At 45.1% G+C, this 27,088-nt stretch overlaps 1 protein-coding gene and 1 long non-coding RNA gene across 14 annotated transcripts in view; one reads left to right on the top strand and one right to left on the bottom strand.

Annotated features, from left to right (window-relative positions):
* AUH (AU RNA binding methylglutaconyl-CoA hydratase) overlaps nt 1–1,628 on the bottom strand; it is a 362,269-nt gene extending 360,641 nt beyond the window's left edge. For 4 of the 12 annotated variants that reach the window (XM_045043296.1, XM_023243254.2, XM_045043300.1 and 1 more), the window contains exon 1: nt 1,325–1,623. In XM_045043296.1, the coding sequence (XP_044899231.1) occupies nt 1,325–1,586 (262 nt within the window). In that variant the 5' untranslated portion in view covers nt 1,587–1,623. Of the gene's footprint in view, nt 1–1,064; nt 1,256–1,324 lie in introns of those variants that run through there. The other 8 variants (XM_019815702.3, XM_045043302.1, XM_045043299.1 and 5 more) reach the window with 7 other exon arrangements.
* Nucleotides 1,629–1,697: 69 nt separating this feature from the next.
* On the top strand, nt 1,698–27,088 carry LOC102901776. Of its 2 annotated transcripts, XR_441640.5 has the most exons (4): nt 1,698–1,935; nt 4,653–4,717; nt 17,297–17,425; nt 26,033–27,088. It is a non-coding gene; the product is annotated as an uncharacterized LOC102901776 (long non-coding RNA). The 2 variants fall into 2 exon arrangements; XR_002147971.3 differs by lacking the exon at nt 26,033–27,088 and having other exon boundaries at nt 1,718–1,935; nt 17,297–17,614.

Genomic DNA, 27,088 nt, shown 5'->3' on the forward strand with positions numbered 1-27,088 from the left:
CCTTACACTACGGCCCCACGTGCCCTACGTTATTTCCCCCCAAAAAAGCACAACACGTTCAGTTCCACGTCTTTGAACGTGCTCTGGTCGCTGGAGTAAGAAACAACAAATGAAATAACTCATCATACTCCACCATGAGCATCCACTGTGAGCTAGACACTTAGTAGGCAATCTGTATTAGCATCCTAATCTAATCTTCGCAGCCACCATACAACATTGGTATTATTTTTCCTATTATAAGCACATGAAAGTTGAGGCACAGAGAGAGTTTGCCTAAGAACCCGCACTACTCCCAAATTCTATTGCCTAGTAAGGAATGGCTGGGAACCCAGTTCATCTGGAAAACCCTAACTCGATGCTCAGAATCCCCCTGTCAAGTCCTCCAATCCGCAAACATTACTGATCACAAGCCTCTTGGGGGTATTCCAGCCATTCAGCTCTCCCCAAATTCAAAGTCAGCAAAGCCTTTGGGTCAGCAGTATCTCCCTCACTCAGCTGGAAGATACTAACAGCAATCATGACTTAACTCCTTTTGCGCGTCTGCTTAACAGATGATAGGTGCTCGATAACTACACGTCGAAATAAATGGTCCCCTGGCAAGCCGCTATTCCACCTTTCGCGACCCAAGTGGGCAAGGGAAAGGAACCGAGCTCAGGCAGACAGTTCCGTCCTTCCCAGCCCTTCCCCGCCCCCCCCTCCCCCCGCGGTACTGTATGGCCAATGCATCTGTCCACTCCGCCGCAGGTAGCTCAAGGGCAAGACCAGTTATCACCCACACCTGGGACCCCAGGGCTTAGCGCCGTACCCGGAACACAAAAACATGCCCGAAAATTGTTTAAGGGAATCGGAATCCAGTCCCCCACACTAACTTTCTAAAACAAACTAGGGGAGAACCTGCTGCGGCTGAACAGCTTTACACGTGAGGCTCTTCAGAATGAAGTGCATTCTCACTGCAGCTCCTGAAACTCTCCCCGCCACCCCCCCCCCGCCACCACCTCCACCCCCGATATCTGAGTTGACAGATTACACAGCCAGCACAAAACCTGGAAGCAAATATCACACACCCGGTTTATTGACCTTGGCTCGTCTAGAGATGAGGGCGCAAGCTGCATTTCTGTCTTCGGCGCTGAGTGGGGCCACTTTTACAGGTAAGCTGCTCCGGAGCACACCTTTAGGCACTGAAAGCACTACCTGGGTGCAAAGCTGGGGTGGGGGAGGGGAGGGGTCTCGACCGGGGCCGCGCAACAGACGCTGACGTCAGCCCGGACGCTTGACCTTGCGACCCCTTCCCAGGACCCGCGGCCGCCAGCGCCGCGCCCCTCACCTCGGTTCTCCTCCTCCAGGTACCGCACCCGCAGCTCGTCCTCCGTCTTCACCTCAGAGCTGTAGCCCCTCCGCGGGGCTGAGCCCCCGGCCACGGGCGCCCAGCCCCGGGCCCACATCGCCGGGCCGACCCGCGGGCCCGTCAAGGAGCCGGGCAGCCTCCACCCGGGGCCGAGCCGCGCACAGCAAGCGGCCACCAAGCGAGCGCGGCCGGCCTGCAAGGCGCCCAAGGCCCCAGGCGCCGCCGCCGCCGCCGCCGCCATCTTGTATGTTTACGGCGTGGGCCCGCGGCTGCCGCCCCGCCCCCGCCGCGCGCTCGCCGCCGCGCGCACGCCGGGCACGCCCACGTCCCGCCCCCCGGAGCCTCTCTCCGGTGCCCGTCCGCGCCCTAGGCCCCGCCCCCTCACCGCCTCGCCCCGCCCAGACCGGATGACAGAGCGTCGGGAGCCTCTGGCCCGGGCCTCCCCAGGCTGGCGCGCGCGGTAAAGGCTCATCCAGCAAAGGCAGGAAGAAGTAGTTTTCCCAGGCTTGGAACGGTTTAGGAGACAGTGTTCCATAAGAACTCCACGCTCTCCCCGGCCTACGCCCTGGGGTCCCAGCTTAGCTGCAAAGGTGAGCTGAAATGTTTGAGCTCCCGTTTGGCTGGCTGGGTAGCAGCTCTGCGCCGGACTCCCGTTCACCCATGTATGTAAGAGGCACAGGTCATCCGTTAAACGTGCCCGTGAACATCCTCAGGGCATGCTGCGCGGAGTTCAGGAAGGGGGTGGGAACAGCAGGTGGACTGGCCTGCCCGGAGTCCAGAGTCCTGGTAAGGCACCGTGGTCTTGACAAAATGGGCTCAAGCCAAACCATCTGCTGAGGCGGGACTGAGAGCATATGGCTGTCCCCTCGGCCTCAAACGCAGAATGTCAATTCCTTGTGTAGGTGTTCATCAGAGGAGTTTGAAATGTTCTCCTGCCTGGTTTCTCTCCGATCTCAGCCAAGACAAGGTGTGCTTAGGAGGACTGTTTGAAAAGTATGCTGCTATGAGCATACTCCCACTGCCACGCACATTTCTGCCGTAGGTCGACCACACGTTTGGATCCTGAGCAAAACCTTCTTCCACGTTGTACCTTCAGCTCTGCCCAAAGTGGAAAGAAAAAGCCAGCTGGGTCCCATGAGTGCATCTGATGTGCGGCTGCTGTTGAGGGCACCTTTTATTCTACTTCTGTAAAGTGCCACTTCTGAAATTTCTCTTGAAGCAGAGGACAAGGAAAAACTTTGCTTCTTCTTATATCTTTCCCCTTTCCTTTCCTTGTTTTTGGTTTTTTTTCAGGAATACCTTGATCAATGTATTTGATTTTTCATGTATGTGTAAAAGTTATGTATGATTTTAAAATGTATATCTGACAGTCCTTTTGGTAAGCATAAAAAATCCTAAGTGATAAAAAGTTCATCTTTCCCCTTTTCTGATACTCATGTTCACTTTGGTGCTAAGAAACTCTGGAATTTTATTTATAGCTCAGCTGTTGGGATTACTGTACAATCTAAATTATTGTACACTTTTATTAGATGCTAATTACTTTGATATCTTTATGTTGGCTCATCAACAGATTATAAATTCAAATACAGGTGTTCCAGAACACCTGACATAATGCTATTTAAAATAATATAATCTTGGGGCGCCTGGGTGGCTCAGTCGGTTGAGCGTCTGACTCTTGATATCAGCTCAGATGGTGATCTCTCCTGAGATCGAGTCCTGCGTCAGGCTCTGCACTGACCACGTGGAGCCTGCTTGGAATTCTCTCTCTCCCTGTCTCTCTGCCCCTCCCCTGCTCTTGCTCTCTCTCAAAATAAATAAATAAATAAACTTTAAAGTAATACAAACTTCCAGTTGTAAAACAGATAAGTCACAGAAAGTGCAGGGCAGGGATAATAGTCAATAATACTGTAGTAACATTGTATAGCAACAGATGGTAACTACACTTACTGTGGTGATCTTTTGTGATTCATATAATTGTGATTTTGTGATTCATATAATTGCCAAATAACTATGTTTTACACCTGTGTAAACATAGGTGCAAACATATGTAAACATATGTAAATATAACTATGTTTCACATTTTTTAAAAGACAGATAAAAAACATTTAATTGAGTGCTATGATGCTAAATAAAATATTATTAAAGAAAGAAGCAAGTAGGGGCACCTGGATGGCTCAGTCGGTTAAGTGTCCAACCTCAGCTCAGGTCATGATCTCGCAGTTTGTGGGTTCGAGCCCCGCGTCAGGCTCTGTGCTGACAGCTTAGAGCCTGGAGCCTGCTTCAGTTTCCGTCTCCCTCTCTCTGCCTCTCTCCCACTCACGCGTGTTCTCTCTCTCTCTCTCTGTCTCAAAAATAAATAAACATTAAAAAATTGTTTAAAAAGAAGCATGTAGATGAGAACTACTGTTTGGTTGCTTTAAAGAGCTATGTAATCTCTCTTTTGCCCCAATAATTGAATCTAATTACAGTGATCGTCTAGAAGATTTTATTGTAGAACCAGGAATGTTACACACTGAAATTACCACACTGCACAGCGTAGGGAATAATAGTCGCTGGTTCTGGAGGAGGGTTGTGTGGTGACATATGGCAGCTATACTGTGGTGAGCAGGGCATAAGGTATAGAAGGCAACATAGAGACTCTAGCTCCTTCCTGAACAGTTGTGACTGGTTCTTACTGAAAGCAGTCGTAAGCATGTCCCAGTCTGTGAGGATTGGTTCTTCAAAGCTGATGCAAATAACAGATATCACCATGACCATTACAACATGTCAAGTCAGACGCACTCGGCTTTGGATCCGATCTCAATAATTGCTTCACAAGTTACTTAAAGACTCTATGCTTCCATTTCTCCATTTGTAATGCAGCTAGTATGATATCTGTTTCCACTCACGAGTTCTTTAACTCCAATTTCTTCATCTATAAAATGGGAGGGATTGTGCCCATGTTTTATAGGCTTGATGAAATCAGCATACAAAATCTTTGGCATGAGGAAATGAGAAGAGATTAGATACTATTAACTACCACTTATCAGCTTCCTTCTTAGTCCACTTCAGACATTTAGATACGTTATTTTACTTAATGTCCAGACAACTTTGAAGTTGGTATTATTACCCCCATTTTGCAGATGAGGGCACTGAGATCAAGTTACTTAATCAAACTCTGCTGCTAGTATGTCGCGAAGCCCGAATTTGAACCTTGATGTATCTGACTCCGATCCCCGTGTTCTTAATCACCGTTTGCACAGTCTCTCCCTAAATGTTAAGGCGGCCAATGAAATTTAATTCCCTTTTGTTCCTTTCTCTTTTTCAGTAAAAGATGTGCACCAGGAGCAGAGTAGGAGCCAGGCACAAGAAGCATCAGTGTGGGAGAGGAAGGTAGGGCCGGAGTTTTGGGTATCCGGTTACTATTACTTCCCATCTGTCCATAGGATTGGCCTCCTGGCCTCCAGCAAGCTCGCGGCTGACAGTCGTTTTGATTTGCCACATCCTTGACATTTTTCTAAGGCTTACTTCTATGTAATATGAAATGGGTATGATTCAGAGTGGCCAACCCTGAGCTCTTAGAATACAGCCAGGCCTGAATGGCAGAAGCCACCCCTCGTAGAACACAGCTCTGTTGCACAAAACACGCAGGAGAACGTAGGTGTCCCTGGTAAAATGGACACTTGCCGACATGTTACCAACCACGGGTGGAGAGACAAACTAGTCCAGCAAAAGCTATGTGAGGAACAAAGCGGAACTCTGGACTTTTGGAAAACGAGACTATATTTTAAAACTATCTTGCCTGAGGGGCGCGTGGGTGGCTCAGTCCATTGAGTCCCCGACTTCAGCTCAGGTCATGATCTCACAGTTCATGAGTTCGAGCCCCGTGTCGGGCGCTGTGCTGACAGCACAGAGCCTACTTCACATCCTCCGTCCCCCTCTGTCTCTCTGGCCCTCCCCCGCTTGCGCTCGCTCAAAACTAAGTGAAGTGTTACAAAGAAAAACTATCTTGCCCCAAGCAATTGACAAGCGAGTAGTATATTAGCGGAAAGGCTGGGCCACTGTATCAGAGACCCCATGAATGTGATGGCTTAGACAAGAATGTTAGCAGGCCGGACACGTAGGATGGCTTTGCCGCCTTCAACATGGGGCCTTCGTCTCTAGGTGTGAAGTGGCTGCTCCCTGGGCCCAGCAAGGCAGACAACATGAGGGGACATCCCAGCTCTAGAGTTGGCACCTGTCCCTTTTACCCCTTTCCGCAGGTCACACCTGGCAGCAAAATGGGCCTAAAAAAACATCCTCGTGCGGGCCAACCATGTACCCAGCTACAATTGTATTACTGGGTACAAAGGGGATTACAGATAGTCAGGAACACAGTCTGACACAGGGTTTTTGAACTTATATTTTTAAGCCAAAATTTTGGTGAATCCTGAGCTAAAGGTTCACAAGCCCTTAAAATGTGAAAGGTTTCACAAGAAACAGTTGGAACTGTGAACTGAAGACCTCTTTCAACACAAGCTCCCTGGGAATGATTGCTATTATATCTTCAGGATTGAAGATACAATATAAAAGATAGGTATAAGAAAGTGTGTATAGGGGCGCCTGGGTGGCTCAAACGTCTGACTTCAGCTCAGGTCATGATCTCACAGTTTGTGGGTTCGAGACCCACGTCGGGCTCGGTGCTGACAGCTCGGAGCCTGGAGCCCGCTTCGGATTCTGTGTCTCCTTCTGTCTCTGCCCCTCCCCCACTCGTGCTCTGTCTCTCTCTGTCTCTCAAAAGTGAACAAACGTTAAAAAAAAGTTTTTTTCAAAGAAACTGTGTATACCCTGTTAAATCTTAATGACCTACCTACACAGTAACACACAGGTACACTTGTAATCTACATGTTCTATGATATAAAACTATGAGAAGATGATAGAAAGAATATGTATACGATTGTGTTCAAGGTCACATGGTTGTGTTAATTTTAATGTAAAGCTCTTTAAGTACTAAATAGGGTTTTAAGTATTTATAACTTTAAGGCACAAGAAATGGTCACGGTACATTCAAAGAGGGGTGCAAAATTTTACGCATGCTTTAGTACCAAAATAAAAATCACAACAGCCCCTCTGAATTTCTTTGGGCCTCTTTTTAATGCTTTTAGATAGTCTTGTTTTTCAAGGGTTCTCTAAGTCTCCAGAGTGGATTTCCTCCAGAAGCTCTCCCTTTCCCACCTACCCTGAATACTCACCTCCAAGAGGGAATGATTGAATGGCAAACTCAGTAAGCCCCATGCCCCAAGTCTTGGAAGGTTCCAGTAAGCCTCACCCGAGGACATTGTCCCCACAGAAACAGTAATGGTAGGGGACACCCTCTGAGAAGGCCTCTTGACCAGACACTGCGCTCCACACCCTACCAAGATTTTGCAGGTTCCACTCATAAGTACCAACAATGACCACATGTGCCTATGAGCTCCCTCCACCTACGAGGCAAAAGATAGGTGTTGCACAAACAGGGAAACTGAGGCTTTAAATTGCTGAGAGTTACATAGCTATACGTTACAGAGCGAAGCCTCAAATAATCGACTCTAGAATCCGAATTATTCGTTGTTACCTGGTATCATCTGCTTTTCTCAAGTGATCCTCAGGGCTCTGCCCTCCCCTTCCCACCCCGCACTGCCAGCTGTGGGGAACTTGACCAAACTCCTCTGTTATCCTCCTCTATGGAAAGCTTACCCTCTGCATTAGACCCTCTGTGGTCATAATTTCCCAGATACTGCCTCTTCCTCCTGCCAATCCCTTAGTGGCCATTTTCGTGTGACTCATACACACAAACATACGTGCACATGTACACTAGGCTCTGAAGACACAGGCCACCATGTAGGCTGGGAGGGATGGGGACATTGGGGGATGATCAAGTATACGTGGCTTCTTTGGGGGTGATGGAGATGTTCTAAAATTGAATGGCGATGGTTGCGTAACTGTAAGAATATCCTAAAAACCATTCAATTGTACATTCTATTTGTTTAATTTACGTATGTATTTTGAGAGAGAGAGAGCGCAGGCGAGGGGCATAGAGAGAGGGAGGGAGAGAATCCCAAGCAGGCTTGGAGCCGTCAGCACAGAGCCTGACGTGGGGCGTGAACCCACAAACCGTGAGATTGTGGCCTTACCCGAAACCAAGAGTCAGACATTTAACTGACTGAGCCACCCACGTGCCCCTGGATTGTACATTTTAAATGGATGAATTGTATGGTATGAGAATTATGTCTTAATAAAAAGAGGATATGGATTATGGCTTCTTCAATAGACGGCTGATTCCGTATCTGAGACAGAGAAAACACAAGGCAAGCCCAGAATATCTTATTGTGCGAGAATACAGTGAGATGCTCAAAGAATGGCAGAGGTGAGAAAGGACACAGACTGAAAGCGATCCTTCTGGCCAGATCTGGGACAAGTGGAGCTTCAGTATGAATAATGCCAGCAATGGATACTAACATTTAGATTTTTTTTTTCTTAAGTCAGTGGACAATTGAGTAAATGGTGGAGGCCAGTTTCTCTCTGCTGGAGTGGGAGAACACAGATAAGCCAGTGGGGCAGGCAGGTGGGGGGGGGGGGGAAGGGGGGGCTGCTGCTAGGATCACCCATGTGATAAAGGAATGGCATTGGAAACATCAGTGTAAACTCACATTTAGCTCAGTATAGATGCAGATGATTACAATAGAAATATTTAGGTACGTGTGTATACATTGGTTAGTATGTACACATATATGTCCTTGCTCTCAGCTAAGATGACCCCGAAGCAATGGCAGCTCAGTAGCAATGAGCACACTTAGTGCCCAGATCTTGGCTTCTAATACCATTCTTCGGTAAAAGTGCTCCTTGGAGAAATGGCTGGTTTTAGGATGGGTCATTATAGAACATTTACAAGATGAGCCTGAAGGATGTTGTAGAGCCAGAAAGTACGAAAGTGCTAAACAAAACAAAACAAAAACCCACAATCATGGGAATATGTCAAAGAGACTCAAAAACCAAGTGAAAGACCTCCCCGATGGCCAGATGCGGAACAAGTTGAAACAAAATAAATAAATAAAGGAGTGTAGGATTATAAACCAAAGCGGAAAATAAGTATTCATAAATCCCATTGATCTAAATAAATGCTTGAATAAACAAATGGGAAAGAAGAGACAAATCTCCAACGCAGAATTCCAAATAACTTACGTAGACACTCTGCCCCCGGGGAGGAGGAGCGTAACCACTATTTAAACGTGGGCTGCACACTTCCTCTCCATTCTGCTGTTAAACCCATCCAGTGAATTTTTTAAACTGCAGAGCTGCAGATTGCTGAGATTTCTTAATCAATCACTTATTCTGAGCACATTTCCATTTAAAATTTTGAGCATATTTATAATAGCTGCTTGTCTGCTAATTCATTTAATTTATTTTTTAATTTACATCCAAGTTAGCCTATGGTGCAACAATGATTTCAGGAGTAAATTCCTTAATGCTCCTTACCCATTTAGCCCATCCCCACAACCCCTTTAGTAACCCTCTGTTTCTTCTCCACATTTAAGACTCTCTTATGTTTTGTCCCCATCTTTGTTTTTATATTACTTGTCTGCTAATTCAAACATCTGGATCATCTTGAGGTCTGTCTCCGTAGTTTACATTTTCACTTGTGCAGAAGCTCTGGAAAGTATGGTTTGCAGGCTCCTGAAGTTCCTCAGGATGCTTTCTGGGGGACTGCAAGGTCAACACCATTTTCATAATAATACTAAGATGTTATCTGTCTCAATGTGTTGACGTTGGCATTGATGGTGCAAAAGCAGTTGTCCATAAGACCACTGGCACGTTAGCATGAATCAAGGCAGCAGCACTAAACTGTACAATTGGCTAGTTACTTAAGAATTTCTTTGATGGGGCACCTGAGTCACTCAGTTGCTTGATTGTCTGACTTCAGCTCAGGTTATGATCTCGCAGCTTATGAGTTCGAGCCCCACATCAGGCTCTGTGCTGACAGCACAGAGCCCACTTCAGATCCTCTGTCCCCCTCCTTGCACCCCTCTCTCAAAAACTAAATAAATATTTAAAAAAAGAACTTTTTTGATAAAGCCAGATAAACTATTAGTTTCTTTAAATCTCAACCTTTGAGTACACATCTTTTTAGTATTCCTTGTCACAAGATGTGACTCATGCATGAGTCACTTTTGCGGCACAATGAAGCAGATAGAAAAAGTACTTATGTGGTTGGTTCAGCAGAACTAGCTGACTCTTTCATGAAACATCATTTCTAATTGAAAGAACGATAGGTTGTGGCATCTGGGTGGCTCAGTCGGTTAAGCATCTGACTCCTGATTTCTGCTCATGTCATGATCCCACAGCTTGTGGGTTTGAACCCCCCATCAGGCTCTGCTCTGTCAGTGCAGAGCATACTTGGGATTCTCTCTCTCCCTCGCTCTCTGCCCCTTCCCCACAGTGCTCTCTCTCAAAATAAATAAATAAACATTAAAAAAAGAAAAGAACAATAGGCAGTCCCACTGTTCTCTCAAAATTTAGCATTTGATAGATATTTTCTAAAAAAAGAAAGTCATGTGAGTGTATAACTTCAAAGAAAGTGACAATATTTTTTGCCCACAATAAAATTTGAAATTTCAAGTGAAAACTGGAATTTTGAAAAACTTGTATCCACTATCATGAGCATTAGAGTTTCCTGATATGTAAAGATTTGCCTGATGAGATCAGTAATGATATTAGTGAGTTATTTTTTTTTAATATTGAACAATGAAGTGTGCCAATATTTGAAAGATCTACATAACTCAATGAGTCAGTATTTTATAAATGGCCAAAGCTAATGTTGTAAACTGTGCATGAATAAAAGATCCCCATTAAAAGTGCAGTATAAAATAATGGATTTTAATAGAATAGAATGTGAAATACAGCAGCCTATAATACAGCTTCAAATTCCACACTGCAACAAACATTTAAGAAACTAGCACTTGTCAAACGTTAGCATAGTATAAAAGAATATCCACAATTATCTGGAAAGGCTATTAAAATATTTCTATCTTGGGGCGCCTGGGTGGCTCAGTCGGTTAAGCGGCCGACCTCAGCTCAGGTCACGATCTCGCGGTCCGTGAGTTCGAGCCCCGCGTCGGGCTCTGGGCTGATGGCTCAGAGCCTGGAGCCTGTTTCCGATTCTGTGTCTCCCTCTCTCTCTGCCCCTCCCCCGTTCATGCTCTGTCTCTCTCTGTCTCAAAAATAAATAAACATTAAAAAAAATTTTTTTTTTAAATAATAAATAAATAAATAAATAAGTAAACTTTAAAATATGTATATTGCAGAAACTAAGGTCACTTTTTCAGTAACAGCATAGCAAGAGCATGCCCTCTGGATTCAAACTATCTAAGTTTCACCAGCAGCGATCCCTCTTGTTAGCAGTGCAAGCTTGAGCAATGGACCTTCATCTGTAAGATGGGGAAAATAGTATTATTCCCTCTCTACAGTTGTTTGAGGATTAAGTGAGATTACATGTATAAAGCACCGAGTGCTTTATGTTACAAACATTCTGTAAGTATTAGCTGTGATTATTATTACTTTTAAGACACAGTTTCTTTAGCATTGAGCTATGATCTCTAAGACAGTATACATTGAGGTAGGATAAAAAATATTAGGACTTCTGCTTATATCTTACCCCTTGCCATAACTTTTATTTGTGCGTGTTTATGTGCACACGCATGGAATTATATGCTTAAAATTTTTTGCCCTCTTCCTGATAGCATGTGTGATTAAAAAAAAAAAAAATTAGAGACTATTGGCTCAGAGATTTAATCAAAACCCAGAAGCATACTTATACTCTCCAAGAAGCATTTTCATTCTCAAAATGAAGCTTCTTTCATTGGAGACCACAAAATATCTTTAAATCATTAATTAATTATTTTAAGTTTGCCCACCTGTCCTGGGGGATGGGAACATGCCCACTTTGGACTGTGGTCCAAAAAGCCAGTGTGCTACATTTATCTGCAACCCCAGCAGTCAATGAAAGTTCCTTTGTCAAATCCCCAGATCGAGAACAGCGTGTTGCCTGGGATACTTAGTTTATATTAAGCAACCAAATTTATAAATAATTCAGGAAATGAGACAGGCCTTGTTTGAATAAGCAACATTCCTATAGACGTGCCCAATAGCAAAACTATGTATGTCATCTCATCTAAAGTCACCTGACAATCATATATCTGCAAATTAGAAAGCCCAGTTAAGTTAAATGGGGGCTTGGGAGACATGGAAGGAAGACCTGACTTTTAATCCCCAGTCATCAACAACAGCGCAAGCCTCTGTATTTCCCCACACATTTGTCACATGTTATGTCTGCAATTGGCTGCCACTCAGGAGGTGGATGCAGGGTACGCACCACGCTGGAGACTTTGTCTTTTTTCTACAAACAGGTCGTGGTAGTAGTTAGGAGAAAGGAGAGACAATGTCAAAGTTTCGCTGGGGGGTAATCATCACGTTGAAAGAGAAAGAGAAGGAGAAAGTCCCCCAATATCCTACTCATCACACCGATTGCTTTTTAAACAACTGAGATGTCTCCTTCAAGTACTAGATGCATTGGGGTGTAGAGCCCAAGGGCCAGACAGCCCAGTCTGGAATCCTTGTGATTGATGGCAGTGTATCATAACCCAGCAAATGTCCTGGAATCTTCTGGCCTTTAGAGCCCAAAGTCATTTTCAGCCCCAAAGAGAAAGGCAATTTTATCTCCTATTAAATATGAGAGTAAGAACATGTATTTTTAACAGACACATCCCTGTAATGCTGCTGGTGCGTGGGTTAGTTGGGGATGATGTAACCCAGAGACACATACCGAGTTTCGTTATTTGGGGTCAAACACTCTTCTTTTTCAAGTCTGTAGGCCAGGATTGATTTCTAAATTATGTCGAAGAATGTCTCTGGCTCTTTGGGACCAACACCTGATTACTGCTAGATTGTAAGATCCAGGAGCATCGTCCCTTGTACCTCATACAGGCCATAGTATCCCAGGTCCTCTGTAGTGCCCGAGACAAATTAGATGCTTGAAAATATTTGTTCTTCTTGTTGAACAAATGAAAATAAGGTCTGTGGCTTCCCATGAAGTCAGAACTAGGCTGAACCCCATGCGCCCCAAATTACTTAATTTTAGTAGTATCTCAAGACCCAACATTTTGCTTTAAACTTTTTTTAAATTTTTTTTTATTTATTTTTGAGAGAGAAAGAGAGACAGAGCACAAGTGGGGGAGAGGCAGAGAGAGGGGGAGACACAGAATCGGAAGCAGGCTCCAGGCTGCGAGCTGTCAGCACAGAGCCTGACGCGGGGCTCGAACCCGTGAACCGCGAGATCGTGACTTGAGCCGGAGTCGGACACTAAACCGACTGAGCCACCCAGGCACACCCCCCACACAACAATAGGCTTTTAAGCTAGAATTGTAGAGTATATAGTGTTGATCTGTTACTGTTGTAATAATTCTCACAGTATAAATACATTATTGTTTCTTTAATTATAGCATTTTTTAAACATTTCATTCTTCAGTGGGGTCCATGAATAAAATGACAATATTTAAAGATATTTTTAGATGTCTGAGATATGTACACATTCTAGGCTGTTTTTTAGTTAAAAGATTATTTCAACTTTTTACCTTAAATATCACAGATTGCGGTACCTATAAGTGTGTGTGACAGACTTAAATGCTATGATCAGTGTATTCTTCTGCAAGCAATGTGGTATTCATTTAATAATGTGAACTTTCAGAATAAGATTGAGTTGCCCAGGAAGTTCTGCTACAATTTTGTTGCTAAAAATGTAACAGCTAATCACCTGGACATTGTGTGTGCAGTCAGAACACAGGGCTCTCGTACCCAGGTACAGAGCTCCAAGAGCTTGGAACACCACTTGTATCATTGATACTATGAATGGTTTTCCACTTTCAAGTATTGGGTGAGTTTGCAGAACTGATGGGCAATTCACACCTTATGCCGGTGGTTCTCAGCCCCTAGCAGAACAATAGAATTACCTAGGAAGCTTAACTAAGAATGATGATAATAATACACATGTCTATGCAGTCATCTCTTCCCTAACAGAGTACTGGATATCCTAATTTTGTCCCTTGGGAGGGCTGTTTGGCATCTGTTTGGTATCATTTTACATTGGGAAGTCTCTTTGGTATCTGGTACCATTTTGTATTGAGGTTCTTTTTTTCCCCCCACTTCTAGAAACCCTATTTCTGCTGTGTAGTTTATGAAGCCACCTGAAAATGATAAGTCTGAATAGCTCTGATTAGTCCTTGGTATTTAATCAGAATGGAGAAGAGTGGAACCCTCCATTTGGGTATATTGAATCAATGATGGTCCAGAGGGAAGGAAGTTATGTTCAGTAAGGATATTGACAAATGCCCAGGACCTTTGGTTTCTTTTGTAGAGTATGTATTATAGTTGCCACCAAATTAAAAAGGTTTCATATCTAAGAACAAACGTCAGTTCTTGAACAGTTTTGCCTCAATCATTATACACAAACCCAAGTATCTTCTGTTGAACTGGAAAAGCAAACAATAATTGAAACACTCATGTTGATGACATTTTAACACCATGTAATTAATCACTTTCTCTTTTTTGAGCTGCCAGTTTTGTTTTCACTGTAGACCTAGATCAGGGAAGGGCAATATCAAAAGAGTCATCAAACATTTAATCCCATCAAGATATGAACATATGTCAGAGTTTTCTAAAGATAAGAAATTATTAAAACCAGAAAAGCAAGGTTTAAACTAAGCATACTGGTAAGTAAATATAGCTTTTTAGAAATGAGGAACTTTTGTTTAAAATGATTCAAGATGGGGCTCCTGCCGGCTCAGTCCGTTAAGTATCCCACTCTTAATTTTAGCTCAGGTCCTGAGCTTACTACGGTCCATGGGTTCAAGCCCCGCGTCAGGCTCTGCTCTGACAGTGTGGAGCCTGCTTGGGATTCTCTCTCTCCCTCTCTCTCTGCTCCTCCCCCACTTGTGCTCTCTCTGTCTCAAAATAAATAAATAAATGTAAAATAATAACAATAATAGAAATAAAATAAAATAATTCAAGAAATCAGTGCTACAAACAGAACAGCCTCCTGAAACTCTGCTCTTCAGTAGATAAGAGTTAACTGTGGGGTTGTGTCTTCCGCTGGAGACAAAGGACTCTTTTGTTGTTTCCTGTTTTCTTTAGAGCACACTGTATATTCAAAGATCAAAGTAATATTTATCTGAACTGTTTGTTCTCATTATCATTCATAAGCTTTTTCAGTCAAACACATTTTAATGTGCATGTTTATTTATTTAAATACACACAAATGTACATATGTGTGGTTAGATAACAATTTAAAGTCTTAATTTCAGCCTTTTAAAACAAATTAACAGTAGCAAATGTAGGGCAACAGGCAGTATATATCCCACCTACATTTACCATCTTAATTGGAACTTCACCAAAAGCAAGTATGTATTAATAGAGTGATCAATCATTTTTGTAATCTGTATGCATTTTAATCACCAAAGATTTCAGATGACAATGTTATTTATTAACTTAATATTAGTCCCAGGGGTTAAAATCAAAAGATCTCAAGAATTATATCTAAAGTGTCACATAATCCTCAACTTTAAAAACAAAGAGGTGATGTTTAAAAGTCATATGCAGAGGGGCACCTGGGTGGCTCATTCAGTTAAGTGCCCAGCTCTTGGTCTCCACTCAAGTCATGATCTCACAGTTCATGAGATCGAGCCCCACATCAGGCTCCGTGCTCACAGTATGGAGCCTGCTTGTGATCTTCTCCCTCCCTCTCTTTCTCTGCCCCTCCCCCACTTGCTCTCCATCTCTCAAAATTAATAAATTTTAAAAAATAGTTTAAAAAATCACATGCAGATAGCAGAAGTGAAATAACCATGTTAAAACCATTTGCATTATTTTTTGGAGTTTACAAAAACCCATTGTTTTTATAAAACAGGAGTTATTTCTTAATTTAGTTAAATGCACGTTTGTGTTTTCATGCCTGAAAATATCGTATGTAAAGAATAATTTATCTGACCCACAAAACCAACAGAGGATATTCATAAGGTTTAAAATAATGAGGTTAGGGGCACCTAACTGGCTCAGTTGGTTAAATGCCGACTCTGGATTTCTGCTCAGGCTGTGATCTCATGGTTTGTGAGTTCCAGCCCCGCATCGGGCTTTGTGCTGTCAGCGAGGAGCCTCCTTGGGATTCATTCTCTCTCTCTCTCTGTCTCTCTCTCTCTCTCTCTCTCTCTCTGCCCCTCCCCTCTTTGTGCTTACTCTCTTGCTGTCAAAAATGAATAAACTTTAAAAACGTAAAGTAATGAGGTCAGAGAGAAGATACACAGCCCTTTTTTAACTCAGAATTGCCACACTGATATAATTTGCCCAAGAATTCAGGTAAAACAGCAATATTTCTCCTGCAACTTTTAATACAATTTATATACCTCTGCACTTACCAACAACATTTTTGAACTTGTTTAACTTACATCTAATAGTATTGATTTTTGAAAGAACTTTTTCTGCATTTTGGGCGGTCCAGGTATGCAGACGCTTCATCATTGTGACAGATTTCCTCTTGGCCAGTTTCCTAAGAGAGGGAGTTATGTTGAAACACCAGCACCCTTAAAACCTTAGGAGTTTATTTTGTTAGGCAACCTATTTTGTTGTTGTTGTTGTTGTTGTTGTTGTTGTTGTTGTTGTTGTTGTCATGCTTGGATCGAGGTTCTATTTATTTTTTAAGCTTTATTTATTATTTATTACTGAAGTGTCGTTGATGTACAATGTTATATTAGCTTCAGGTGTACGACGTACTGATTGTACAATTCTCTCCATTATTCAGTACTCCTCATGATGAATGTAGGTACCCCTGCCACCACATAAGGTTATTACAATCTTATTGATTCTACTCCCGATGCTGTACTTTTCGTCTCTGTGACTTACTTAGTTTACAACCGGAAGTTTGTGCCTCTTAATCCCCTTCACCTGTTTCACCCATCCCTCCGCCCACCTCCCCTCTGGCAGCCACCAGTTTGTCCTCTGTATTTCAGAGTCTGTTTGTTGTTTCATTTGCTTGTTTGTTCACTTGTTTACTTTTTATTTTTTTAATTTTTTAATGTTTATTTTTGAGAGACACAGAGAAAGAACGCAAGTAGGAGAGGCGGAGAGAGAGGGAGACACAGAATCCGAAGCAGGCTCCAGGCTCCGAGCTGTCAGCACAGAGCCCAACACGGGGCTCAAACCCACGAACCGTGAGATCATGACCTGAGCCAAAGTCAGACGCTTAACCCACTGAGCCACCCAGGCGCCCCTGTTTTGTTTTTTAGATTGCACATTTAAGTGAAATCATACGGTATTGTCTTTCTCTGACCTATTTCACTTGGCATAATACCATCTGGGTTCATCCATGTTGTTGCAAATGGCAAGCTTCCATTCTTTTTATGGCTAAGTACTATTCCGCTGTGTGTGTGTGTGTGTGTGTGTGTGTGTGTGTGTGTGTGTGTACCACCTCTTTATTCATTCATCTATTGAAAGACATTTGATTGCTTCCATATTTCGGCTATTGTAAATAATGTTGCAACAAGCATAAGGTTGCATACATCTTTTTGAATTAATGTTTTTGTGTTCTTCGAGTAAATGGCCAGTAGTGGAATTACTGGATCCTAGGATATTTCCACTTTTAGTTTTTTTTAAGTTTATCTATTTATTTTTGAGTGAGAACCAGCATGCACACAAGCAGGGGAGGGGCAGAGAGGGAGGATCCCAAGCAGACTCAAACCCACAAACCATGAGATCATGACCTGAGCCAAAATCAAGAGTCAGGCACTTAATTGACTGAGCCCCCCCAGCGCCCCCTCTGTTTTTAATTTTTTAACAAACCTCCATACTGTTTTCCACAGTGGCTGCACTGGTTCACATTCCTATTTTTAATTGATGCTTCTTAACTCTCTCTAGGCCGAATGAGTCCAAGGAACGTCCTGTACTTCCCACTTGGAGAGAAGGGGGAGCAGAAGCCCCCCCAGGGGCACGAGCCAGGTCAGCTGCTGTCACTGGAGAGACATGGCTGGGCAGCTGGCATCACAGGTCTGGCAGAACAGCAGCCGCTAACCCCCAGTTTGTATCCGTGGCAGTGCTCCTTCGCTCTGTGTAATGTCTGCCCGTAACCCATCCACCATCACTGGCTCCGTTTACCTCCTCTCATAACCGCATCTCTCCCCTGTCGGATGAAAGGCTCACTCCCTTGGATAGCTGTTAAAATGGCTTCCTTGTTAAGGGAATGTGTCTTTGTTTAGCCCTTATTATCAAAGGATTTTTTCCTTGATGTTCTAAAGTTTCAGGAACACAGTTCGCCACTTCCGTGACATAATGTGTTCTTGTCCCACTGGTGCACTGCCGTCTGAGTTACGTCGCCCATGACCTATTACATAGCTCCAGATGGTTGCTTTAAGATACGAATCGAGCCATATCCCACCCATCGCTTGGAAATGTTGTGATCTTTAGTTGTATTGCTCTACCCTATTGCCAACAACTTGTCAGTTTATTTTGTTTGTTTTTAGTTTTTGAGAGAGGAGAGATAGCGAGTGCGAGCTCAGGGAGGGGCCAAGGAAGAGAAAGAGAATCTTAAGCAGGGTCCATACTCAGCACAGAGCCCGACACGGGGCTCCATCCCATGACACTTAGATCATGAACTGAGCTGAAACCAAGAGTCGGACACTCAACCGAGTGAGCCCCCCAGGCACCCCAACTTCTCAGATTATAGTCTGTCAATTTGCAGACCAAATTTTTTTTATTTATTTTTTTTTATGAAATTTATTGGCAAATTCGTTTCCATACAACACCCAGGGCTCATCCCAACAGGTGCCCTCCTCAATGCCCATCGCCCACCCCCCATCAACCCTCAGTTTATTCTCAGTTTTTAAGAGTCTCTTATGGTTTGGCTCCCTTCCTCTCTAACTTTTTTTTTCCTTCCCCTCCCCCATGGTCTTCTGTTAAGTTTCTCGGGATCCACATAAGAGTGAAAACATATGGTATCTGTTTTTCTCTGTATGGCTTATTTCACTTAGCACAACACTCTCCAGTTCCATCCACGTTGCTGCAAAAGGCCATATTTCATTCTTTCTCATTGGCACATAGTATTCCATTGTGTATATAAACCACAATTTATCCATTCATCAGTTGATGGACATTTAGGCTCTTTCCATAATTTGGCTATTGTTGAGACTGCTGCTCTAAACATTGGGGTACAAGTGCCCCTGTGCATCAGCACTCCTGTGTCCCTTGGGTAAATTCCTAGCAGTGCTATTGCTGGGTCATAGGGTAGATCTATTTTTAATTTTTTGAGGAACCTCCACACCGTTTTCCAGAGTGGCTTGCAGACGAAATTTTGGTATTGTTTAGGACTCCGTGTAAAATACGTTGTAATTATGTTTTCAGCTGTAGCTTGGAATGGAGCCAACTTGTTATCTCCCCAATCTTTGGTTGACCGTGGTCTTGTAGCGGCAGGTATCCGGCAGGCAACCCGGGTGTCAGCACAGCACCAAGACAGGGATGCCCCAGGGCCCAGGGGCATCCCCTCCAGCTCCCCGCCTCCCCCATCCAAGTTTGTCACCGCCAGCAAGCCCCCTCCTGGGGAAGTTGTGTCTTCCCACAGGAATGGCGTGACACAGGTTCTGGGTCAGCCTGCTCTGTGCTGTACCTCTTTGTTTTATAGGGGACTTGGGTCCCCCCAAGTCTGGTTAGTTAGTATTTTCCAGGTTGTTGTAACACTCAACACACTGTCAGAGCACACACACGTGTGTGTGTATGTGCATGCATGAAATTGGTGTCTATTTAGATCCAGACTGGAACACACTTTTCGCCCCAAAGCCTGCTTGCCCACATGAAGCAGGGGTAAGAAAACATGGTTATCAAAAATAGCAACTTCAAAAGGATGGGACAGTGGGAGAGAGTGAAGGGCTGCGTAGCTCGCTCACAGGCCATTTTGCTGCTGTGAGGGTGCTCATTCTAGGTTCCTGGGTCTTTCCACAATCTCACAGAGGGGTTGCCGGAGGCGAGAACACATATCCCCAACACCTTAATGCACCATTGGCTTTGCGTGGTCGTCTTGTCTTGGGATGCTCATTCTAGGTTCCTGGGTCTTTCCACAACCTCACAGAGGGGTGGCCGGAGGCGAGAACACGTATCCCCAACACCTTTATGCACCATTGGCTTTGCATGGTCGTCTTGTCTTGTCAGAAAGAGAGCCATTATTTTTATGTTTCCTGTACAACATCTGGTCCTAAAACCCTCTTCGGATGATGTCCAAAAGTTCTTTTGCTCTTTGGCTGTTCAGATCTTTTTTCCCCCTCAGCCACTTTCCATACTTTTTCTTCCAGGTCTGTAATAAGTGACAGAGTTTTGGTTTTCGTTCATTTGTTTGTTTTTATGATCAGTCAGTCCCCAAAGTTTCCCAAGAAAGAGGGGGAAAAAAGGAATTAGAAGGAGCCACTACAACCCTATTAGGATGATTAAAATAAAAACCCCAACGACACCAAGTGCTGACAAGGATGTGAGACAGCAGGAACCCCATGCATCCTGGGGGTGCAGGATGGAGCACAGCCCCCAGGAGGGGGCTCAATAGTGTCCCCAGAGTTCAGCATACACTTAGTGGATGCCTGGGAGTCCCACTGCTGGGATTTGAGCCTCGAGAAATAAAACATTCTGTTCACACAGAAACTTGTAGAAGCTTTAGCCGTAATTGTCAAACACTGGACACCGCCCAGTGTCCTTTGGCACAAGAGAGGACGAGCGACCATTCCACGGGGTTATGCCCGGCAGCGAGAAGGGACTCGCAACTGACACGTTTGGCACCCAGGGTCCACGTCGGGGGCCTGGCGCCCAGAGAAAGAAGCCTGGCTGCGGGCGTCAAGGGTGACGTGATTCCCTTTGTCAGACAGTCTTGGAAAGACAAAACTACAGTGACCAAGTGGCTCAGAGCAAGATCTGTTTTTTCTCTCGCTCTGTTAAGTCATTATGTTTTCCTAAGATTTGTTCAAACTCTTCACTTCTTTTGTCTCACCTGGTAGAAGTTCCTCGGTTTTGTGATCGGTGACAGGACCACGAGCAGTATTTTTGGGTCTGCGGGTCATACTCTGTGCCCTCGACCATGGCGATCCTCTTTCTGCCCCCAGGCAGAGTCGGGGGAAGGTGGGTTAGGCAGGAGCCATCTGGGGTCAGCCCCCAGGCCCTGCTCCGGCTGACTTCGGGCTTGCCCACACTCCTCACAGCTCACCAACCCCGGGGACATCTCCTTCGCCTTTGGGTTTTCTGGGTTGTCTTTTCTCTTTAGATTTGACCAGGCTTCCATTGAATTTTTGGCCTGGATTTATTTCCTAATCTCTTGCTTAAAGCCTTCCTAATTGTAAAAACTCATAAGTTTTCCCAGTCTCCTAGGTTGCAGGTCTTCCTTTTAAGTATTCCTTTCATGCCAGAGAGCATTTCTGCAGTGTAACCTGGTTTTTCCCGTGCACTTAGTTGGGGTTCATCCCATAGTCATCGCCTGCTGGACACCACCAGTCAGGTGGTCCAGGCAAGCGGTCCTGGACATCCCAGCACAGAAGGACAAATTAAGCCGCTCCAAGCACTTAGATCATTAAGTCAGTTAAGACACACAGGGAGGAGCAAAGGGAAACAAATAGGGTTCACTAATGGTCTCAGGGCTGGGTGTAAGCAGGTGGGTGGGGATTCACTCCCTGAATCCTCGATTCGCTGTGTTAATGTCACCTGTGTGTCTGTCTGTCTTTGCTGCGTGAACCATGCCTGCCTTGTTGTCACAAGGGCCAGATGGACGTTTGAACAAGGAGACCCAATCCGGAGAGGTGCCCGCAGCCAGGCACCCCCGTCCCCATCACTGTTGCCAGCCAGCTCACTATTGTGAGCAGCTCCACAGCTCAGGGTTCCATTTGCATGTCTTGGACTGAGGACACAGAGGGCCAGACAGGGTGGTCGAATGAAAACCTCGTGAATATTTAGAGTCACGAACTGCAGGTACCTCTTAGTCTTTCCGTTCCCTCTCTGTCTGTGTTTAACACACACATGCTCTGCTTGCGAACTTATTTTTAACACATCCTAGGAATGCTGCCGATGGCTTTCGTTCTACTTGCGGATACCTATCCGACTTAACACCTTTCCCCTTGTCTTGTTTTCTCGTCTTCTATAGCACTGTTGGCTAGTAACAAATAAGACCAAAAATAAAAAATGCCCTATGCTACCCCCCCACCCAACCTGTTGAGGAAAGGGTGTGGGCGTGGGAGAGTCAACATCCATGTTGGTGTTTTCAAGGGTTTTCCTCTCTCCCTCTGATCCCTGGCGTTAGGGCCATTAGCCCTGGCTGTTAGCAAACGGGGTTTTCCTTCTGCAGCCAAATGGACCTCCCGGTACCAGGCTCCAGAACAAGACCCACTTCCTCAGTCACCGACAGAACTGAACAGCTACCGGAGCTGTCCTAACTGTTGGCCTCCCCATCTTTGGGGGACCTGGTCCCCTACGGCCCAAGGCATGGAGGAGTGGAGAAGGCCCACTTCTGCAGATAGGTACCCCCCCAAAGAGAGACAGGAAAGGGAGGGGCCAAGCCACTGACCCTTACATCCCTTGCCCCAAATGACCAGCCAGACTCTTCTTACTGTAAAGTGAAAATTCAGAAAACCACAAAAGACGAATATATGACGTAAGGGCATTGTTGTTAGATATATACTGGAAAGCACTAACCAAGTCAAGAAACCGAGAGTGGCCATCCAACCTGGAAGCTTCTTCTGTACGTCCCCTGCCACCTTCAGTAGCCATTGCAGTAACAGAACCACCGTCCTGACTTTGATGATAATCAGTCATATGAGCCCTTTTTTCCTCCATGGGGCAAGGAGAGAGTAGAAGGGGCCCAGAGTGTCACTCCAGTGAGATCCTTCCACGTGGAAACCAAAAGAGTGACGTAAGGAAGTGTTTGCTCCCAGCCTCTGGCCCTTAGCCACCAGGGAATCTTCTCAAAGTATATTATTCCTGGGTGGTATCTTGTTGGTTACTATGTCTATTTAAGTATTGAATTTATTGCCTTAAAATAGCACTAAAGTCCCAATTTCTGACACTTAAAATAGCCCCAGCTTTCTTTGTAAGAGTTGTAAACAGTCTTATCTCTATAAATGTATATTTACCATACACTGAGTTCTCCCCCCTTCTGGCCCTGGGTCTCCTCAAGGTGCTCCGTACCTACTCAGTCCTTATATGGGCTACTATTTGGCAAATGCTCTGGGATGGGAAGATGACATTTATTTGCTTTCACCCTCAAAGTCACCATCTTCTTAAAAATGTTTTCCTTGGCAGTGTATCTACACAAGAAACAAAATTAATACAATCGAGAAAGAAATTTAAGCTCAAAGAAAAAGCAAATAGATCTAAAATCAGCTGCCTATCATATATGTTTGTATGCATTTAGAAATAATCGGATACATACCTAAATTACTTAATCTTTATAGTTTAGAAGTGGAAAGCCGCTCAGAGGCTGTGTCATCTAAACTCTTCATTTTTATGGGGGAAGGAAAGTGAAATCCAGAGAACCTGATTCTTGTCAATCAGAATCAATGTTACAAATAGTACCGAGTTCTGACTCTTTCCACTGTATCAAAATAGTTCCGCCGACAGTAGAGTTGGCTTCAGCACCACAAAGAAGACGTTAATATGCCGAAGTCTCGATGCGATGCCAGCGAGATAGAGACTCATTTTCAAAGCAGATCGTTTCTTGAATCTTTTATTGTGAAAATATTGTATTGTAAAAAATTGTATTGATTTTATCGTAAAATCAACCTGCCACCCAGCTTCAATACTTGTTAACTGTATCAGTCAGGAAAGGCTGTGTTATACCTCAGTAACAAACAACCTCAGTGGCCTTACAGCAGTTTTTTTTTTAATATTTTTTTATTTACATTTATTTATTTTAGAGAGAGAGAGAGAGAGCGGGGAAGGGGCAGAGAGCAAGGGAGCCGCAGAATCCAAAGCAGGCTCCAGGCTCTGAGCTGTCAGCACAGAGAACTCATGAAGCCAGAGAACATGAAATGAGCCCAAGTCGGAGGCTTACCCAACTGAGCCACCCAGGTGCCCCATAGCAGTTTTTATTTTTTATTTTATTTTTTTTTTATTTTTTTTTCAACATTTATTTATTTTTGGGACAGAGAGAGACAGAGCATGAACGGGGAAGGGGCAGAGAGAGAGAGGGAGACACAGAATCGGAAACAGGCTCCAGGCTCTGAGCCATCAGCCCAGAGCCTGACGCGGGGCTCGAACTCACAGACCGCGAGATCGTGACCTGGCTGAAGTCGGACACTTAACCGACTGCGCCACCCAGGCTCCCCCCCACAGCAGTTTTTAAAGCAACAAAATGTATTGCTCTGTGTCCAGCATAGGTCAGCAGGAAGGCAAGGGTCTTTGCGTGCGGACCCGGGTTGACAGAGGCTCCAACATCAAGGCAAGAGACTTCTGAGTGCTCCATGGTGCAGGCCCAGAGCAGGCTGAGAGCCAGTGCAGACAAGCAGATGCTGCCCTTGAAGTTCCTCATTACTTCTGCTCATGCTCCATTGGCAGATCTGATGACCTGTCCGTTAGGGTACTGACTTCAAGAACATGGCAGAGTGTACCCCCACCCCCCGCCCAGGCCATCAGAAAGGAGGGGGGACCAGATGTTGGTGAACATTAGTAATGTCTAATTCTGTTCTGTTTGTTTCATTGATTTGTGTGTGTGAAACATTTTAAACCCCTAAATATTGTGTCGTGTATCTCTTTAAAAGACAGACATCCCTCTCCCACATTTTTTCTACCGTATTTGCAATGTGAGTTATAGACATTATAACAGTTCACCTCTAAATGCTTCACCAGTATGCCTTTCTTTAAAAAAAAAATAAATAAACTTCTAGGGGGGTGCCTGGGTGGCTCAGTCTGTTAAGCGTCTGACTTCAACTCAGGTCATGATCTCATGGTTCATGAGTTCAAGCCCCATGTCAGGCTCTGTGCTGACAGCTCAGAGCCTGGAGCCTTCTTCGGATTCTGTGTATGTGTGTGTGTGTCTCTCTCTACCCCTCCCCAGCTCTCTCTCTCAAAAATAAAAATAAATATTAAAATAAAAAAGAAACTTTTAGGGCCATTTGGGTGGCTCAGTTGGTTAAGTGTCTGACTTTGCCTCGGGCCTCATGGTTCGTGAGTTCGAGCCCCATGTTGGGCTCTGCTCTGACAGTGCAAAGCCTGCTTGGGATTCTCTCTCTCCCTCTCTCTCTGTCCTCCCCCACTCACGTGTTCTCTCTCTCAAAGATAAATAAACATTTCAAAAATGGAACTTTTACTTTATAGTCACATGATCACCATCATACCTGACCAAATGAATAATGCCCCAGTATCTCCAATGTCAAGTCCTAGTTCACCTTTCCAGCTGTCTCACGGTTGTCTCAGGACTTGCTTTTTTGTGTCCACACCAGGCCCCAGTTAAGGACTGTGCACCGCATTACTATGCCTAGTGTAATCTCTCTTAATAAAACATAGTCCCCTGCTGTGCGTGCCCGAGCCTTGTTACACGACCCTGACTTTCTGAAGGCACAGTTATACTATGTACTGAATGCGGTCCTAAGTGTCAGGGTCCCACCTCCTGATTTTACCTGTCTCCTTTATCCTGGGTTTGTCCGTAACTCCGAAGGCAGACAGAAAGGCTTCATTCAACTCAGGCTAACCCTGTGGGACGAGGACGCTTCCTAGGTGCTGGTGTAAAGTCCACAAGGCTCCAGGAAGGCGGAGCCGTGGTCTGATTGCCCACTGTCGGTGCCGCTAACGCTGATCACACGTGGTTCTTCCACGCGGGCTGCCTGTGCCCCTGCCAGCAACCAGGGGTCTGGGCAGTGATATTTTGGCACATGTCAGTTCCCCGCCGAGCCTCGAAGAAAAACATTTTAAGAAGCAATAGCCGTTTCCACTTGGAACTCTCCCCGGCAGTGACATTGCAAATAAATGTAGAGACGCAACGAAAAGCAACAAGGCAGTGTAGAAAATCTGCTGTTTGAAAGTCTGAAGTTGGCAAGGGGGGCGTCCAAGTCCTAGTTAAAATGCCTGTCCTTCCAGGATTCTCCTGTGGTTGTGCCCCGGGGTCTGTGACACCAGGGCTTCTGGGTGTTGCTCCTCCCTCTTCAGCTTCTCCTTACAGATGCCTTCCTGCTCCTAAGTAGGGATGCTGTCCTAGGTGCCGTCCTCTCTGCCCCTGACATGCCCTCTTGGGCTGATGTCACCCGCATCCACGGCCTCAGCTGCAGTCCGTATGCCGTGACTCATAAATCTCAGTCTATTGGTTAGAACCAGTAGGATGTGTATGTACTTAGAGATACATGCACGTGTATCGATGCATGACATGTACACAGTATCTCATATATGGGAGGGAGGGATTGAGAGAGAGAGAGAGAGAGATTTATTATAAGGACTGGCTCATGCAATTATAGGCAAGTCCTAAGATCTGCTGTGTGCAAGCTGGAGCCCCAGGGGCCTCTGGGGTGCATTCCAGCCCAAGTCCAAAGGCCTGAGAATCCGGGGAGCTGATGGCAGAATTCCCAGCCCGAGGGCAGGAGGGCGTATCCCAGTGCAAGCAGCCGGACGGACAGAGAGCAAATTCTCCCTTCCTTTTTTTGTTCTGTTCAGGCTGAGGCCCACCCACACTGCGGAGGGGGCAATCTGCTTTATCCGGTCCACGTACCCAAACGTGAACCTCTGCGGAAACGCCCTCGCGGACACACTCAGAAATACCGTCTACCCAGCGCCTGGGTGCCCTGGGACCCAGCAAGTTGATGCGTAAAGTTCAGCACCACACGCAGTACTCCTGACCGCTCGGCTAATGTGGCGGCGCCTCCGTCCTCAACGGGTTGGAAACAACGTCGGCTTGCAAAGCTTAACTCACTCTCCCCTCCGATCTTTCCAGGAATACTCCTTAACATTGTGTACAACTGTGCAGCCATTTCTCTCGCGCTGCTTGCTGCCGTTAGGGAAAACACGGACGAGAAGTCCCTCCTGCATGCTAAACTTGGCCTCATCTGATCATCCGAGCAGCTCTTCTCGGTCTCTTGGGTGACCATCTCCTCCTTCCTCACACCTGGCGTGGAGGTGACAGGTGTCTAGAAGTCATGGAAGAAGAAAGTGTGAGGGTGGCTGGGGCAGGTTCTCTGCTCCCCCGCGGCTTCTGCCGTGTTTTGTCGGGTTCCCCACGGACCTCCTAAGCTCCTTCTTGGAGGAAAAAGAAACAGGATTGAGCACGAAACGACATGTCATTATTTCAGGGGGCAGCCACGCCTGGATGACTCTACGTGGCTGTAGGCTACCCCATCTCCTCTAAAATATAATGAAATTGAAGGGAAAAAAAGGCTAAACACCCCAAAACCTGAAGAGAAAGGTGATCAGGGTGTCAAAGGTCAAAGGTATGCAGTGGCACGCTTAATGCATTTTCGTATCTTCTCAGTATCTTTCTCACTGAAAAATCTGATGACGAGTTGGCCAGTTTTTGTTTTAAATAAAACAGATTTGAGGCAGAGGCCATCTATCTTACCTGTGCCTTGCTCCCCCACAAAGAAAACATCTTAGCAATTTCTATATGAAGGTACAATTTCTTACCCAGTCTAGAGCATCTCTTCTTAAACATTATGACCTCATGCAGAATGTTTTACATGTATCTATTCAGACTTTAATAAAAACAGCCCCCACTTA

The sequence above is a fragment of the Felis catus genome, chromosome D4 (assembly GCF_018350175.1).
Source record: "Felis catus isolate Fca126 chromosome D4, F.catus_Fca126_mat1.0, whole genome shotgun sequence".
Taxonomy (NCBI): Eukaryota; Metazoa; Chordata; class Mammalia; order Carnivora; family Felidae; genus Felis; species Felis catus.